General features: G+C 43.0%; 1 protein-coding gene across 3 annotated transcripts in view; it reads left to right on the top strand.

Moving 5' to 3' along the window:
- Positions 1-18014, top strand: part of CCDC124 (coiled-coil domain containing 124) — an 86492-nt gene extending 68478 nt beyond the window's left edge. For all 3 annotated transcript variants that reach the window (XM_069767769.1, XM_069767770.1, XM_069767771.1), the window contains exon 5: positions 17497-18014. In XM_069767769.1, coding sequence (XP_069623870.1) covers positions 17497-17698 — 202 coding nt within the window. In that variant the 3' untranslated portion in view covers positions 17699-18014. The remainder of the gene's footprint in view (positions 1-17496) is intronic.
- Positions 18015-18259: the final 245 nt, after the last annotated feature.

Here is an 18259-nt window from a genome sequence, read left to right on the forward strand (position 1 = left end):
TGGATAATCGGACGTGTTGTGGCACAGAATTCCAGAGGATGGGGATATTCAGGAGAAGTCTTGGAGGTGATTGGGTGAGGAGCGAATAAGTGGAGAGGAGAGAAGGAGGTCTTGGGAGGACCGGAGATTACATGAGGGAAGATATTGGGAGATGAGTTCTGAAATATCCAGAGGAGAAAGGCTATGGATGGCTTTGTAGGTCAGTGTTAGTAGTTTAAACTGGATACGCTGGGAAATTGGGAGCCAGTGAATGAATTTCTGGTTTGTCCTGAGTAGAGATGGGCGAACCCGAATAGTAAAGTTCGGCGTCCATACCAAATACCTACTGTTCGGGCACGGACACTGAGCACTGACACGTACATCACCGGGAAGTCCGTATTACTGTTCGGGTTAGGCCCCACGAACATCGGGTGCTTGTCCAGCGCGGCAAACACCGCTTCTGATCGGCAGTAAAATTATCCCTGCTAAGACAACTGCGGTTCCCACGCTGTTAAGCGAGGTATAATGTTTACCTCCAGTCATTTGTGTCGACTGATGGGACTGCTGCTGCTAACAACAGTGAGAGCAGGAGCGGCTGAGCGGGAGTATTCATTAGCCGACGCTTGCGCTGTAAATAAATAAACGGTGTGAGTTCCCCTGTATTTTTGATAATCAGCCAGGCAAAACTCACAGCTGTGGGTTGCAACCCTCAGCTGTCCGCTTCTGCAAGGCTGGTTATTAAGAATAGAGGGGGTCCCTTCTCTGATTTTTTTTAAAATTATGTAAATAGACATTTTGACAACCAGCATAGCGTAAGCTGGGGGCTGGTATTCTCAGGCTGGTAAAGGGCCATGGATATTGCCCCCTTCCCCAGCCTAAAAATAGCAGCCCACAGCCGCCCAGAAAGTTATTAGATTTTTAGATACTATTAGATGCGCTAATTCTGGCACTTTGCCCAGCTCTTCCCATTTGCCCTGTTGCGGTGGCAAGTGGGGTTCATATTTGAGGGGTTGATGTCACCTTTGTTTTGTCAGGTGACATCAAGCCTACGGCATAGTAATGGAGAGGCCTTTATAAGACTTCTATCCATTATTAATCCTATAGTTGTGTGGTAAAAAACCCAAAACATCAGAATAAAGTATTTTATTTGAAATATTCAATATTCCATTGAATCCCTCTTCTCCTTTAATAAAACAAGGATAAAAAACCTACAATATCCCTAACCTGTCCGTCATTCTGTCCCACGCTGTAATCCATGTCTGGGGTAATAAACAGTTTTCAACCTGGACAGTGCCAAGCTGCGACCTTCCAGGCTGAGAACCACTGATGAAAGAGCTGCTGTAAGCGGAGCATCAGTGACCAATGAGATCACCGGTAGCACAGTGAGAAAAAGTCTCACAGTGCCGATAAACTGCAGTGAACTCTCCTCTACACCGGGAGTCTTCCTACTGTGCGAGAGGTGATCGCACCGATGTCGCTGCAGTTCATTTGCCCGGCTGGGTATGCAGCCTCAGTGACCAGCAGTAGTCAGGTTGCTAGTCAATGCTGCGCTCACAACAACTCATTCATCAGTGGTTATCAGCCTGGACGGTCGCATCTTTGCACCGTCCAGGTTGAAAACTGTTTATCCCCCAGACATGGATTACAGCGTGGGACAGAACCTCGGACAGGTAAGGGATATTGTTTTTTAATTTTGTTTATTACAGGAGACAAGGGATTCAATGGAATGGGCATTGACATGAGTATGGTTTAATTTAGTATCATTAACCCCCGAAGCTTTTTTCGGTTTTGCGTTTTCGTTCTTCGCTCCCCTCCTTCCCAGAGCCATAACTTTTTTTTATTTTTCCGTCAATATGGCCATGTGAGGGCTTATTTTTTGCAGAACTTTTGAACGACACCAATGGTTTTACCATGTTGTGTACTAGAAAATGGGAAAAAAATTCCAAGTGGGGTGAAGTTGCAAAAAAAGTGCAATCCCACACTTGTTTTTTGTTTGGCTTTTTTGCCAGGTTCACTAAATGCTAAAACTGGTTATGATTTTCCAGGTCATTACAAATTCATAGACACCAAACATGTCTAGGTTATTTTTTATGTAAGTGGTGAAAAAAAATTCCAAACTTTGCTAAAAAAAAAAAAAAAAATTGCACAATTTTCTGAGACCTGTAGAATCTCCATTTTTCGGGATCTCGGGTCGGGTTAGGCTTATTTTTTGCATTCCGACCATTTTGTTGTAGATATGTTCTTTTGATCACCCGTTATTGCATTTTAATGCAATGTCACAGCGACCAAAAAAACGTAATTCTGGCCTTTGGAATTTTTTTCTCGCTACGAGAAAAGGTTAATCCTTTTGTTTTATTGATAGATCTGGCAATTCTGAAAGCAGTGATGCCAGATATGTGTTTGTTTGATTTTTTTTTTATTGTTTTATTTTGAATGGGGCGAAAGGGGGGTGATTTGAGCTTTTATATTTTTTTATTTTTTTCATATTATTTAAAACATTTTGTTTTTACTTTTGCCATGCTTCAATAGCGTCCATGGGAGGCTAGAAGCTGGCATAGCCTGATCGGCTCTGCTACATAGGAGCGATGCTCAGATCGATCCTATGTAGCAGAATTACTGCATTGCTATGAACACTGACCTCAGGGTGGCACTCACAGGTCTACCGGAGATCTCTGGTTTTTATGCCAATGTACCGATGACCCCCAATCACATTTCCAGCCGGATGCGCTTGTTAAACGCCCCTGTCAGTGGCATTAAACTAGCTAATGGCGGTTGGGTGGATCACGATTCCACCTGCTGCTATTGCGGCCACATGTCAGCTGTGCCGATTTTGACATGCGTCAGGATGCGTTATGCTAATTTAAGTGTATGGGTGCTTTAACAAATCCGTTACATAGCGTTAATGCCGCTTAGAAACGGATCCGTTAAACGGATCGCCCTAACGCGATATGAACCTAGCCTTACCGGTAAGTAAGATTTTCCTTGCTATTGTATCATGGACAGTCATGCGGGTCTGCAGCAGCCATATCAAGCACATTGTATGTTGTGGTTTTACAGCTTGACCAGGTGAGCAATCCTTGTACCCCAATATCCTAGTCACCTGGATAATAAACTATTGCACCATTGTTTTTTCAACTTGTCCATATAACATAAAATTGACAGTCCTCTGAAATCTATCTAATATGCATGTTTAATTCTGTTTCTTTGAAACTGCTTTATTTCTGAGAGTTTTCCAACAGCAACTGCATTCCCTTGCATGGCAATCTTGTAAGTTTGGCAAATGCCCGCTGTGCTGCAGTAATAAACTGCAGAATAGGCCACCAGCCCTTTAAATCTTTTACATACTCTAACTGTGTGCAGGTTCGGTCACTGTCTGACTCTGGTCCAGGTACATTTGTTCCCTGGGCTGGTCCCTCTATTGGTCTTGTGCGGTATAGGGTATGTGCGCACGTTGCGGAATGGCGTGCGGATTTTTCCGCCCTGATTTTGGTAAATCCGCAGAAAAACCGCAGTGCAGAATTACTGCTGTTTTTCCGCGGTTTTTGTGTGGATTCCACCTGCGGTTTTACACCTGCCGATTCCTATTGAGGAGCAGGTGTAAACCGCTGCGGAATCCGCACAAAGAATTGATGTGCACTGCGGATTTGGTTTTCCATAGGTTTACATGGTACTGTAAACTCATGGAAAACTGCTACAGATCCGCAGCGTCAAATTCGCAGCGTGTGCACATACCCTTAAGGGCCTGAATGATATAAGTGATTTGGGTGGCTTCACAGGAGCCAAAGCTCTCGGAGGTCTTATGGCCACCCAAGTCACTCATCTTCATGCAGTGACAGGACAGGCCTTCCACAGCTGCAAACACTGAGCTGTGGAGGCTGCAGGTATCTTGAGAGGCAGGACTCTAGAGTCCCTCGGTGATGGTTTCCTAGAGCTGCACTGCAAAGCAAAGGAAATACTGACTCATCCTGACTTCCTGTTCCTGCTCCCCGCTGAGGCGGGGCTCTGGACTCTCCACTGTTAGTTGAGCTCCACTGGCTGCATGGAAAATATGCATATATGGTTCTGTGTGTATGTTACGCGTTTGTGTTTACCTGTGTGTGTAAGAGTGTCTGTGTTTGTAAGTATGTGTAAGGCCTGTGTGTGTATATTTGTCCGACTGCATATATCTATGCTTATATGTGTATATATATATATACAGTGCCTTGGCGAAAGTATTCTCCCCCCTGGAACTTTTCAACCTTTTCCCACATTTCATGCTTCAAACCTAAAGATACCAAATGTAAATTTTTGGTGAAGAATCAACAACAAGTGGAACACAATTGTGAAGTTGAAGAAATGTATTGCTTATTTAAAATTTTTGTGGAAATTCAAAAACTGAAAAGTGAGGAGTGCAATATTATTTGGCCCCTTTACTTTCAGTGCAGCAAACTCACTCCAGAAGTTCATTGTGGATCTCTGAATGATCCAGTGTTGTCCTAAATGCCTAGTGATGATAAATATAATCCACCTGTGTGTAATCAAGTCTCCGTAAACATGCACCTGCTCTGTGCAGGGTTCTGTTTGAAGCACAGAGAGCATCATGAAGACCAAGGAACACAACAGGCAGGTCCGTGATACTGTTGTGGAGAAGTTTAAACCAGATTTGGATACAAAATGATTTCCAAAACTTTAAACATCCCAAGGAGCATTGTGCAAGTTATCATATTGAAATGGAAGGACTATCATACCATTGCAAATCTACCAAGACCCGACCGTCCCTCTAAACTTTCATCTCAAACAAGGAGAAGACTGATGCAGCCAAGAGGCCCATGATCACTCTGGATGAACGGCAGAGATCTACTGAGGTGGATAGTCATAGGACTACAATCAGTCGTACACCTCACAAATCTGTTCTTTATGGAAGAGTGGCAAGAAGAAAGCCATTTCCCAAAGATATTTGAAATAATAATTTTCTCCTTCAAACTTTGCTTTCGTCAAAGAATGCTCCCTTGCAGCAATTACAGCATTGCAGACCTTTGGCATTCTAGCAGTTAATTTTCTGAGGTAATCTGGAGAAATTTCACCCCATGCTTCCAGAAGCCCCTCCCACAAGTTGGTTAGCTTTGATGGGCACTTTTTGTGTACCATACGATCAAGCTGCTCCCACAACAGCTCAATTGAGATCTGGTGACTGCGCTGGTCACTCCATTACAGATAGAATACCAACTGCCTGCTTCTTCCCTAAATATTTCTTGCATAATTTGGAGGTGTGCTTTGGGTCATTGTCCTGCTGTAGGATGAAACTGGCTCCAATCAAGCACTGTCCACAGGGTATGACATGATGTTGCAAAATGGAGTGATAGCCTTCCTTATTCAATATCCCTTTTACCTTGTACAGATCTCCCACTTTACCAGCACCAAAGCAACCCCAGACTCACATTACCTCCACCATGCTTGACAGATGGCTTCAGGCACTCTTCCAACATCTTTTCAGTTGTTTTGCATCTCACAAATGTTCTTCTGTGCGATCCAAACACCTCAAACTTGGATTCATCTGTCCAGAACACTTTTTTCCAATCTTCCTCTGTCCAATGTCTGTGTTATTTTGCTCATATTAAACTTTTCCTTTTATTAGCCAGTCTCAGATATGGCTTTTTCTTTGCCACTCTGCACTGAAGGCCAGCATCCCGGAGTCGCCTCTTCACTGTAGACGTTGACACTGGCGTTTTGAGTGTACTATTTAATGAAGCTGCCAGTTGAGGACCTGTGAGGCGTCGATTTCTTAAACTACAGACTCTTAATGTATTTGTCTTGTTGCTCAGTTGTGCAGCGGGGCCTCACACTTCTTTCTACTCTGGTTAGAGCCTGTTTGTGCTCTCCTCTGAAGGGAGTAGTACACACCGTTGTAGGAAATTATCAGTTTCTTGTCAATTTCTTGCATGGAATAGCCTTCATTTCTAAGAACAAGAATAGACTGTCGAGTTTCACATGAAAGTTCTTTTTTCTGGCCACTTTGAGAGTTTAATGGAACCAACAAATGTAATTCTCCAGTTTCTCAACTAGCTCAAAGGAAGATCAGGTTTATAGGTTCTCTAATCAGCCAAACTGTTTTCAACTGTGCTAACATACTTGCACAAGGGTTTTCAAAGGTATTCTAACCATCCATTAGTCTTCTTACACAGTTAGCAAACACAAAATACCATAAGAACACTGGAGTGATGGTTGTTGGAAATGGGCCTCTATACACCTATGAAGATATTGCATTACAAATCGGGCGTTTGCAGCTAGAATAGTAATTTACCACATTAACAATGTATAGAGTGTATTTCTGAATAATGTTAGCTTCATTGGAAAAAACTGTGCTTTTCTTTCAAAAATAAGGTGTTAGGTGTCGAGTTCCCGCCGCTGCACAGGGGGAATCTCGAACCATGTCCGCTGCGGTCTCCCATTCTCCTCCAGCCGCAGTGGAACCTGCTCAGCAGAGATCCCAGCATGTGGCTCAAGCTGATACTGTGTGCTTGTTGGTTACTGATGCCTTTCCAGGCTCAGCCCTTGTAGCCAGCACTGATAAGTGGCGAGCAGACGTTTCAAGGACTGTCCTGCTTTTCCCCTACTGAGCAGGCCCACGGGTCGACCTCTCATTGGAGGTCGGGGGTCACATGCTCAGGTCCTGTAACGGCTCCTATTGGATCACTAGGAAGGTCCTGGAGAGCTACAGCTATAAAAGGTTTGCACGGCCATGCGCTAGTATAAATCAATTATTGTGTGTGTGGATGTATGCCTGTTCTGGTGAAAGCTCCGAATCATTCCCATCCCTAGTGTTGATGAATGCTCGCGAATGTTGGAGCTGTCTAGCTCCAGTTAGTGCCATCCAGCACCGGGCACAATCTATAGCATCAATCATCAGCATTAGCCAGTGCGGCACCGTGCACAACCAGGGCGCATACCTGTCCCTAGTTAGGGCGGTTAGTGGTGTTCGCCAGAGCTTTGCTGCGCGCACCCAGTACGCTAAATCTATTTTTAGTTTACTCCTGACACCACTGTAGGGGTGTCGAGCGCAAGAGTTCTCGAGGGACTCTGACCCTGAGTCTTGGGGCAGAGTTCTGTGACTCCTTGCTTGCGCTCTATGTGCGGTATCACGGCCCTGTGACGGCGGATGAAGCTAACCTATGTGTGTCTTCTCTTAATACCGCCATTTAGTCCGCCATTACCGAGCAGCAGGTGTCTTCTGCACGGTGGACCCCGGACTGCGAACGCATCTTATATCGCCTCTTATTTATATTTGGTGCATTCCGCCAGTCCTAACATAAGAAAATTTCTAAGTGACCCTAAACTTTTGAACAGTAGTGTCCACTGGACAATACCACTTCTCCTGTCCTGTGTATATGCACTGCACAGTACCACTCCTCCTGTCCTGTATATATACACTACACAGTACTACTCCTCCTGTCCTGTATATATACACTGCACAGTACCACTCCTCCTGTCCTGTATATATACACTGCACAGTACCACTCCTCCTGTCCTGTATATATACACTGCACAGTACCACTCCTCCTGTCCTGTATATATACACTGCACAGTACCACTTCTCCTGTCCTGTATATATACTCTGCACAGTACCACTCCTCCTATATATACACTGCACAGTACCACTCCTCCTGTCCTGTATATATACACTGCACAGTACTACTCCTCCTGTCCTGTATATATACACTGCACAGTACCACTCCTCCTGTCCTGTATATATACACTGCACAGTACCACTTCTCCTGTCCTGTATATATACTCTGCACAGTACCACTCCTCCTATATATACACTGCACAGTACCACTCCCCCTGTCCTGTATACAGGTCCTTCTCAAAAAATTAGCATATAGTGTTAAATTTCATTATTTACCATAATGTAATGATTACAATTAAACTTTCATATATTATACAGTGGGGCAAAAAAGTATTTAGTCAGTCAGCAATAGTGCAAGTTCCACCACTTAAAAAGATGAAAGGCGTCTGTAATTTACATCATAGGTAGACCTCAACTATGGGAGCCAAACTGAGAAAAAAAAATCCAGAAAATCACATTGTCTGTTTTTTTAACATTTTATTTGCATATTATGGTGGAAAATAAGTATTTGGTCAGAAACAAACAATCAAGATTTCTGGCTCTCACAGACCTGTAACTTCTTATTTAAGAGTCTCCTCTTTCCTCCACTTACCTGTAGTAATGGCACCTGTATCAGTATAAAAAGACACCTGTGCACACCCTCAAACAGTCTGACTCCAAACTCCACTATGGTGAAGACCAAAGAGCTGTCAAAGGACACCAGAAACAAAATTGTAGCCCTGCACCAGGCTGGGAAGACTGAATCTGCAATAGCCAACCAGCTTGGAGTGAAGAAATCAACAGTGGGAGCAATAATTAGAAAATGGAAGACATACAAGACCACTGATAATCTCCCTCGATCTGGGGCTCCACGCAAAATCCCACCCCGTGGGGTCAGAATGATCACAAGAACGGTGAGCAAAAATCCCAGAACCACGCGGGGGGACCTAGTGAATGAACTGCTGAGAGCTGGGACCAATGTAACAAGGCCTACCATAAGTAACACACTACGCCACCATGGACTCAGATCCTGCAGTGCCAGACGTGTCCCACTGCTTAAGCCAGTACATGTCTGGGCCCGTCTGAAGTTTGCTAGAGAGCATTTGGATGATCCAGAGGAGTTTTAGGAGAATGTCCTATGGTCTGATGAAACCAAACTGGAACTGTTTGGTAGAAACACAACTTGTCATGTTTGGAGGAAAAAGAATACTGAGTTGCATCCATCAAACACCATACCTACTGTAAAGCATGGTGGTGGAAACATCATGCTTTGGGGCTGTTTCTCTGCAAAGGGGCCAGGACGACTGATCCGGGTACATGAAAGAATGAATGGGGCCATGTATCGTGAGATTTTGAGTGCAAACCTCCTTCCATCAGCAAGGGCATTGAAGATGAAACGTGGCTGGGTCTTTCAACATGACAATGATCCAAAGCACACCGCCAGGACAACGAAGGAGTGGCTTCGTAAGAAGCATTTCAAGGTCCTGGAGTGGCCTAGCCAGTCTCCAGATCTCAACCCTATAGAAAACCTTTGGAGGGAGTTGAAAGTCCGTGTTGCCAAGCGAAAAGCCAAAAACATCACTGCTGTAGAGGAGATCCGCATGGAGGAATGGGCCAACATACCAACAACAGTGTGTGGCAACCTTGTGAAGACTTACAGAAAACGTTTGACCTCTGTCATTGCCAACAAAGGATATATTACAAAGTATTGAGATGAAATTTTGTTTCTGACCAAATACTTATTTTCCACCATAATATGCAAATAAAATGTTAAAAAAAAACAGACAATGTGATTTTCTGGATTTTTTTTTCTCAGTTTGTCTCCCATAGTTGAGGTCTACCTATGATGTAAATTACAGACGCCTCTCATCTTTTTAAGTGGTGGAACTTGCACTATTGCTGACTGACTAAATACTTTTTTGCCCCACTGTAGATTCATTATCCACCAACTGAAATTTGTCAGGTCTTTTATTGTTTTAATACTGATGATTTTGGCATACAACTCCTGATAACCCAAAAAACCTGTCTCAATAAATTAGCATATTTCACCCATCCAATCAAATAAGTGTTTTTTAATAACAAACAAAAAAAACAACAAATAATAATGTTCAGTTATGCACTCAATACTTGGTCGGGAATCCTTTGGCAGAAATGACTGCTTCAATGCGGCGTGGCATGGAGACAATCAGCCTGTGACACTGCTGAGATGTTATGGAGGCCCAGGATGCTTCAATAGCGGCCTTAAGCTCATCCAGAGTGTTGGGTCTTGCGTCTCTCAACTTTCTCTTCACAATATCCCACAGATTCTCTATGGGGTTCAGGTCAGGAGAGTTGGCAGGCCAATTGAGCACAGTAATACCATGGTCAGTAAACCATTTACCAGTGGTTTTGGCACTGTGAGCAGGTGCCAGGTCGTGCTGAAAAATGAAATCTTCATCTCCATAAAGCATTTCAGCCGATGGAAGCATGAAGTGCTCCAAAATCTCCTGATAGCTAGCTGCATTGACCCTGCCCTTGATGAAACACAGTGGACCAACACCAGCAGCTGACATGGCACCCCACACCATCACTGACTGTGGGTACTTGACACTGGACTTCAGGCATTTTGGCATTTCCTTCTCCCCAGTCTTCCTCCAGACTCTGGCACCTTGATTTCCGAATGACATGCAAAATTTGCTTTCATCAGAAAAAAGTACTTGGGACCACTTAGCAACAGTCCAGTGCTGCTTCTCTGTAGCCCAGGTCAGGCGCCTCTGCCGCTGTTTATGGTTCAAAAGTGGCTTTAACTGGGGAATGCGGCACCTGTAGCCCATTTCCTGCACACGCCTGTGCACGGTGGCTCTGGATGTTTCCACACCAGACTCAGTCCACTGCTTCCTCAGGTTCCCCAAGGTCTGGAATCGGTCCTTCTCCACAATCTTCCTCAGGGTCCGGTCTCCTCTTCTCGTTGTACAGCGTTTTCTGCCACATTGTTTCCTTCCAACAGACTTACCATTGAGGTGCCTTGATACAGCACTCTGGGAACAGCCTATTTGTTGAGAAATTTCTTTCTGGGTCTTACCCTCTTGCTTGAGGGTGTCAATGATGGCCTTCTTGACATCTGTCAGGTCGCTAGTCTTACCCATGATGGGGGTTTTGAGTAATGAACCAGGCAGGGAGTTTATAAAAGCCTCAGGTATCTTTTGCATGTGTTTAGAGTTAATTAGTTGATTCAGAAGATTAGGGTAATAGGTCGTTTAGAGAACCTTTTCTTGATATGCTAATTTATTGAGACAGGTTTTTTGGGTTATCAGGAGTTGTATGCCAAAATCATCAGTATTAAAACAATAAAAGACCTGACAAATTTCAGTTGGTGGATAATGAATCTATAATATATGAAAGTTTAATTGTAATCATTACATTATGGTAAATAATGAAATTTAACACTATATGCTAATTTTTTGAGAAGGACCTGTATATACACTGCACAGTACTACTCCTCCTGTCCTGTATATATACACTGCACAGTGCCACTCCTCCTGTCCTGTATATATACACTGCACAGTACCACTTCTCCTGTCCTGTATATATACTCTGCACAGTACCACTCTTCCTGTCCTGTATATATACACTGCACAGTACCACTCCTCCTGTCCTGTATATATACACTGCACAGTACCACTTCTCTTGTCCTGTATATATACACTGCACAGTACCACTCCTCCTGTTCTGTTTATATACACTGCACAGTACCACTCCTTCTGTCCTGTATATATACACTGCACAGTACCACTTCTCTTGTCCTGTATATATACACTGCACAGTACCACTCCTCCTGTTCTGTATATATACACTGCACAGTACCACTTCTCTTGTCCTGTATATATACACTGCACAGTACCACTCCTCCTGTTCTGTATATATACACTGCACAGTACCACTCCTTCTGCCCTGTATATATACACTGCACAGTACCACTTCTCTTGTCCTGTATATATACACTGCACAGTACCACTCCTCCTGTTCTGTGTATATATACACTGCACAGTACCACTTCTCTTGTCCTGTATATATACACTGCACAGTACCACTTCTCTTGTCCTGTATATATACACTGCACAGTACCACTCCTCCTGTTTTGTATATATACACTGCACAGTACCACTCCTTCTGTCCTGTATATATACACTGCACAGTACCACTTCTCTTGTCCTGTATATATACACTGCACAGTACCACTCCTCTTGTCCTGTATATATACACTGCACAGTACCACTCCTCCTGTTCTGTATATATACACTGCACAGTACCACTTCTCTTGTCCTGTATATATACACTGCACAGTACCACTCCTCCTGTCCTGTATATATACACTGCACAGTACCACTTCTCCTGTCCTGTATATATACACTGCACAGTACCACTCCTCCTGTCCTGTATATATACACTGCACAGTACCACTCCTCCTGTCCTGTATATATACACTGCACAGTACCACTCCTCCTGTTCTGTATATATACACCGCACAGTACCACTCCTCCTGTTCTGTATATATACACTGCACAGTACCGCTCCTCCTGTCCTGTATATATACACTTCACAGTACCACTCCTCCTGTATATATACACTGCACAGTACCACTCCTCCTATATATACACTGCACAGTACCACTCCTCCTGTTTTGTATATATACACTGCACAGTACCACTCCTTCTGTCCTGTATATATACACTGCACAGTACCACTTCTCTTGTCCTGTATATATACACTGCACAGTACCACTCCTCCTGTCCTGTATATATACACTGCACAGTACCACTTCTCCTGTCCTGTATATATACACTGCACAGTACCACTCCTCCTGTCCTGTATATATACACTGCACAGTACCACTCCTCCTGTTCTGTATATATACACCGCACAGTACCACTCCTCCTGTTCTGTATATATACACTGCACAGTACCGCTCCTCCTGTCCTGTATATATACACTGCACAGTACCACTCCTCCTGTATATATACACTGCACAGTACCACTCCTCCTATATATACACTGCACAGTACCACTCCTCCTATATATACACTGCACAGTACCACTCCTCCTGTCCTGTATATATACACTGCACAGTACCACTTCTCTTGTCCTGTATACATACACTGCACAGTACCACTCCTCCTGTCCTGTATATATACTGTATATATACCCTGTACAGTACCACTCCTCCTGTCCTGTATATATACACTGCACAGTACCACTCCTCCTGTCCTGTATATATACACTGCACAGTACCACTCCTCCTGTCCTGTATATATACACTGCACAGTACCACTCTTCCTGTCCTGTATATATACACTGCACAGTACCACTCCTCCTGTCCTGTATATATACACTGCACAGTACCACTTCTCTTGTCCTGTATATATACACTGCACAGTACCACTCCCCCTGTTCTGTATATATACACTGCACAGTACCACTCCTCCTGTCCTGTATATATACACTGCACAGTACCACTCTTCCTGTCCTGTATATATACACTGCACAGTACCACTTCTCTTGTCCTGTATACATACACTGCACAGTACCACTCCTCCTGTTCTGTATATATACACTGCACAGTACCACTCCTCCTGTCCTGTATACATACACTGCACAGTACCACTCCTCCTGTCCTGTATATATACACTGCACAGTACCACTCCTCCTGTCCTGTATATATACACTGCACAGTACCACTCCTCCTGTCCTGTATATATACACTGCACAGTACCACTCTTCCTGTCCTGTATATATACACTGCACAGTACCACTTCTCTTGTCCTGTATACATACACTGCACAGTACCACTCCTCCTGTCCTGTATATATACACTGCACAGTACCACTCCTCCTGTCCTGTATATATACACTGCACAGTACCACTCTTTCTGTCCTGTATATATACACTGCACAGTACCACTTCTCTTGTCCTGTATACATACACTGCACAGTACCACTCCTCCTGTTCTGTATATATACACTGCACAGTACCACTCCTCCTGTCCTGTATATATACACTGCTCAGTACCACTTCTCTTGTCCTGTATACATACACTGCAGAGTACCACTTCTCCTGTATATATACACTGCACAGTACCACTCCTCCTGTCCTGTATATATACACTGCACAGTACCACTTCTCCTGTCCTGTATATATACACTGCACAGTACCACTCCTCCTGTCCTGTATATATACACTGCACAGTACCACTCCTCCTGTCCTGTATATATACACTGCACAGTACCACTTGTCTTATCCTGTATGTATACACTGCACAGTACCACTTCTCCTGTTCTGTATATATACACTACACAGTGCCACTCTTCCTGTCTTGTATGTATACACTGCACAGTGCCACTTCTCTTGTCCTGTATGTATACACTGCACAGTACCACTCCTCCTGTCTTGTGTGTATATATATATATATATATATATATATATATATATATATATATATATACGGCACAGTACTACTTCTTTTGTCCTGAGTGTATACATCAGTATGTGTAAGCCAAAACCAGGAATGGGTGATAAATACAGAAATGACATGTTTCCATTATACTTTTCCTCTGATTGTTCCACTCTTCGTTTTGGCTTACAAATACTGAGTGTGGTGGTTTGCAGGGGACAGGAGCGGACATGCCTTCACAGAGCTCCTGAACAATCCCCTATATTGAGCTACTTCTGGCTTATTAAAAGTGGAACTTTCAGACCTATGGGCGTGAGAATCCTTTGGTCCTTATCTACAACCACCAAAATGAAGATTACAATGGACATTACAAAGAAAATTACTAACACAGCTTCTCGGCCTGCAGCAAGACCTACAAACAAGATGGCCTCCACACAGGTAGATATGAGGAGAAAGTTCCTCAAGGCCCATGCCACACAAGAAACAGAGAGAGCTGGAGCTCAGAATTTCATGGTAAATGCCAAACAGACTGTTGTGAAAAAAGTCTCTTTTACTCCGGTGTCGGGGAGGGTCTCACATGCTCCCCGAGACAACACAGACTCGGGTCGGAAGAAGAACAATGGCCGTGCTGATTCATTGCTGGCTGAGGCGGGATCCCAGGTGATGTCAGCTCTGCCACTGGCGAGGAGGTCCGCGCTCACCGTGACACCAACACATGCTGACTAAGAGGTGAGGAGGAGCCGGGAGCTCGCGATAAGACTGGGAGCCGCAATGCTGCGAGAGGAAGGATCCCAGGACAGGTCCCCTACCGTGACAGCAGGCAGGTTCTATGCAGCTGATTCGATCCGTCGGGAGCTGGGAGGTGAGGCCGGGGGTGGCCCGGTGATTCCTCCGCTGGCCGCTTGCTGCATAGCGGAGAGCAAGGTGGCTGGTGTGACAGCGGTGGGGGAGTCCTGCTGCTGCAGGATGTTCAGATGTGCTGTGAAGCAGCGATTAGAACACCGCCACTGCTATATAGCGCCACACAGACTCTCTTAGCTTTTGAGACCTGTGCTGTCCCTAAACCTCCACATAGCTGCCGACAAATGACAGGGGAATCTAATAATGACCCCAATAATAAGGGGCAGTCGTGCAGGAGCTACGCCACAGAAGGCGAAGAGGATGATGAGGCGACAGTTAGGGAAGAGGGAGTCCTGCCAATAAGATGTGGTGGAATGGTGATTAGAACACCGCTACAATTATATAGCACCACACAACCTCTTCCTATATTGCAGAGATGTGCCACACTTAAACCTTCTTCTGACTCCCGAAAAATCATAGGAGAAACCTATGAAAACCCTGACAATAAGGGGCAACTTTGCAGAAGCCCATCTGTTATAAGGTTTTTATCAACAAAATGGCTGTGACCAGAAAATGACCTTTTTTTAAAAAAAAAAAATACGGTCACAACAAAATTCCATACTGAAAGAAACCAGGCATTTATGTTTTAAAAGCTTTGAAGAATGAATCTAAAAAATATGTCTTAATTTGACCTATTATTGGACCCAGCCATTAAAACAATAGTGACACAATAGATCAAAAAGAACAGCTGGATGTAAACCATGATACAAATAATTCTTCTAATTCATCAGAGGGGCTGGAAAGTGTCCACTCAGAAGAATTTACCAAAATGACGGATACGTCTGATTACAGAGACAGTGACTTTACTAATTTTACGGAGTCTGATGAAACCTCATCCCAAAATTCCTTCTCGGGGAGTTCTACTGATTGAGACTCATGAGCTCACAGAAAAATCCTGACCTCAGGCAAATAAAATTAATATAGGTCAAGGGAAATTTGATGCGGGTCCTGAGGACCATATCCCCAACGTTTCTTTAATAGATAACATACCAGCTTCTGATGACTACCCATCTGAAAGCTTTATGATCAATATCTGCAGAGCTCTTTTAACATCGGCAAACATCTTGGAAAAGAGTAATAATCTACTTGGATATAAACCTAAAATACCCGTTCTTCAAAAGTTAAATACAGTAAAAGCCTCTGAGTTCTTTATCAAGAAGCTTTTCAAAGATACATTACATTTCATAATTAAAGACTCTAATTTAAATTCTACCAAGGTCCCTGACGCCCCTCTTCAAGACCCAAAAATAATGGACTCTCGAGGCAAAAACTACCAGATTTCGCCCTTCATCCATGCTCATGATCCACATGTACTCTGACTCCCTGGAGAGAATACAAAAAGACATCATCTTTTTTAGAGACTACTTGGCTAACTAAAAAAAAACTTCAACAGAAAAAAATAATATAAAAATTAGAGGAATACCGGAGTCGGTCCAACCTTCACAATTTAAAAATTATATTTCTTCAATGATCTCTCACTTATTACCCCACAACAAAGGAAAAAATCTGATCAAAAGGGTTTCAGAATCCAAAGGCCACTCTCTCTTCCTACAAACATTGCTCATTATATCATTGTGTCCCTCTATCCTACAGGGGTTAAGAACTATCTCCTTATGCTGACAGGAGACTCAAAACACCTTCCATCTCCGTACAATAACCTATCTTTTTTGAAGGACTTGTCTAAAGATACCCTGCAAAAACAAAGATCTTTCTTCCAAACCACTCGGGAACTCCTACACGCCGGAATAACCTACCAATGGACAAAGACTTCCAATCTAGAAGTGAAATTTGCTTCAAAACTGTTCATTCTCTCATCTCCGGAGAAAGGAATTAACTTTCTGAAAAGAACAGGATTGACATCTGCAATTTCCTCCGACACCTCCTCTACATCAAAAGTACATCCTACTTGATAAGTTCCTTATTCCACTTGTCATCTTACTATGAAGAACCAGACATCGCCCTCCAACCAGTCTTAGGGTCACCTTAAGTTGTTCCCTGACTTGACAGGTCTATATACTGATTTTTATTTTCAGAAACCGATATTTAACATCATCTATCTTGGTGTTATGCAAATGTATACATGTACTGTTTAAGTTTACTGACTTTGATTTTCAGACGCTGATATTGAGCATACGCAATTGTATAGGTGTACTGTTTGAGGGTTTTTTTCAGGAGCTGATATTAAGCAACAGCTATTTTGTGTAAACCTACGAAAATGTCTGTATATATGTATACCTGTCTTTTTCTTTCCCTTTCCCCATTATTATATGGGGGTCTTTCCTTTTTTTCCCTTTACCCTTTTTCCCTTACCCTTTACCCTTCCTCCTGAATAAGTTGTTAAACAAATAAAGATTATAGGAAAAACAAATACTGAGTGTGTGAATGTGGCTTTATTCTGAATATTTACTGCACAGTATCACTTCTCCTGTCCTATTGTTTGAATGGCGGCATTGGACTTCAGGATTGTCATTATTGGCTTATTATTTTCTACATTTTTGTTGGCAAGTAAAAATACATTTTGAAAAACCTGTTTAAATGGGTTACCCACGTTTAGAAGTTATTCCTTTCTTTGAAATTCAATGACTTATTCTTTTTTTTTCCTGCCCAGTGTCAGCAAGGAACTTGACCGCCATCCTGAACGTCGAATGAAAGCCGCCTTTACAGCATATGAAGAACTAAACCTGCCACGCCTGAAACAGGAGAATCCAAACATGAGGCTTTCTCAGTTAAAGCAACTTTTGAAAAAGGAATGGATGAAATCTCCTGAAAATCCCATGAACCAGAGGCATGCTGTCTACAATTCTAACTAACCAATTATAATTTGGATTTTTATCTCCCGAGATGGGACAACAGCTCAGCTCCCATTACAGAAAGCTCTGAGAACATGTAGGACATCTAGAGTGTCAGACATTTTGTGAGGAGGTTGCTGTTCAGTTTGAGGGTGGGAATCTAACAATCCAAAACTCAGCATGTGCCAATGCCAGGCCGATAATTCAAAAACGCAAAAGTGGTAAACTTAATTGGACTAGATGAAATATGTATTTCTTTTTTTTGTGTAAGTGAAAGACGTCGGGATTCTCCATAAAAGTCAATAAAACATTGTGAGGACTTGCTTTATTTAACTGACATACTGTGCATGTTGTTTTTCAATAAATTTGTGGGTCAGAATTTTTACCGAACACCAGACACACTATAACAACCATTCCAAACTAAATTAAAGAGGTTTTCCAGCCCCATGAAGTATTTTACAAACAGGTTACAATGGTATAAAATAAGAAACCTAGTAATTCTCTCCTCACTAATCCACTGAGGCTGTCGTATTGACATTATTGAGATTACATGATTTCAAACCAAAAAAGCAAATTGGCTTA

Source organism: Ranitomeya imitator, chromosome 1 (assembly GCF_032444005.1).
Source record: "Ranitomeya imitator isolate aRanImi1 chromosome 1, aRanImi1.pri, whole genome shotgun sequence".
NCBI lineage: Eukaryota > Metazoa > Chordata > Amphibia > Anura > Dendrobatidae > Ranitomeya > Ranitomeya imitator.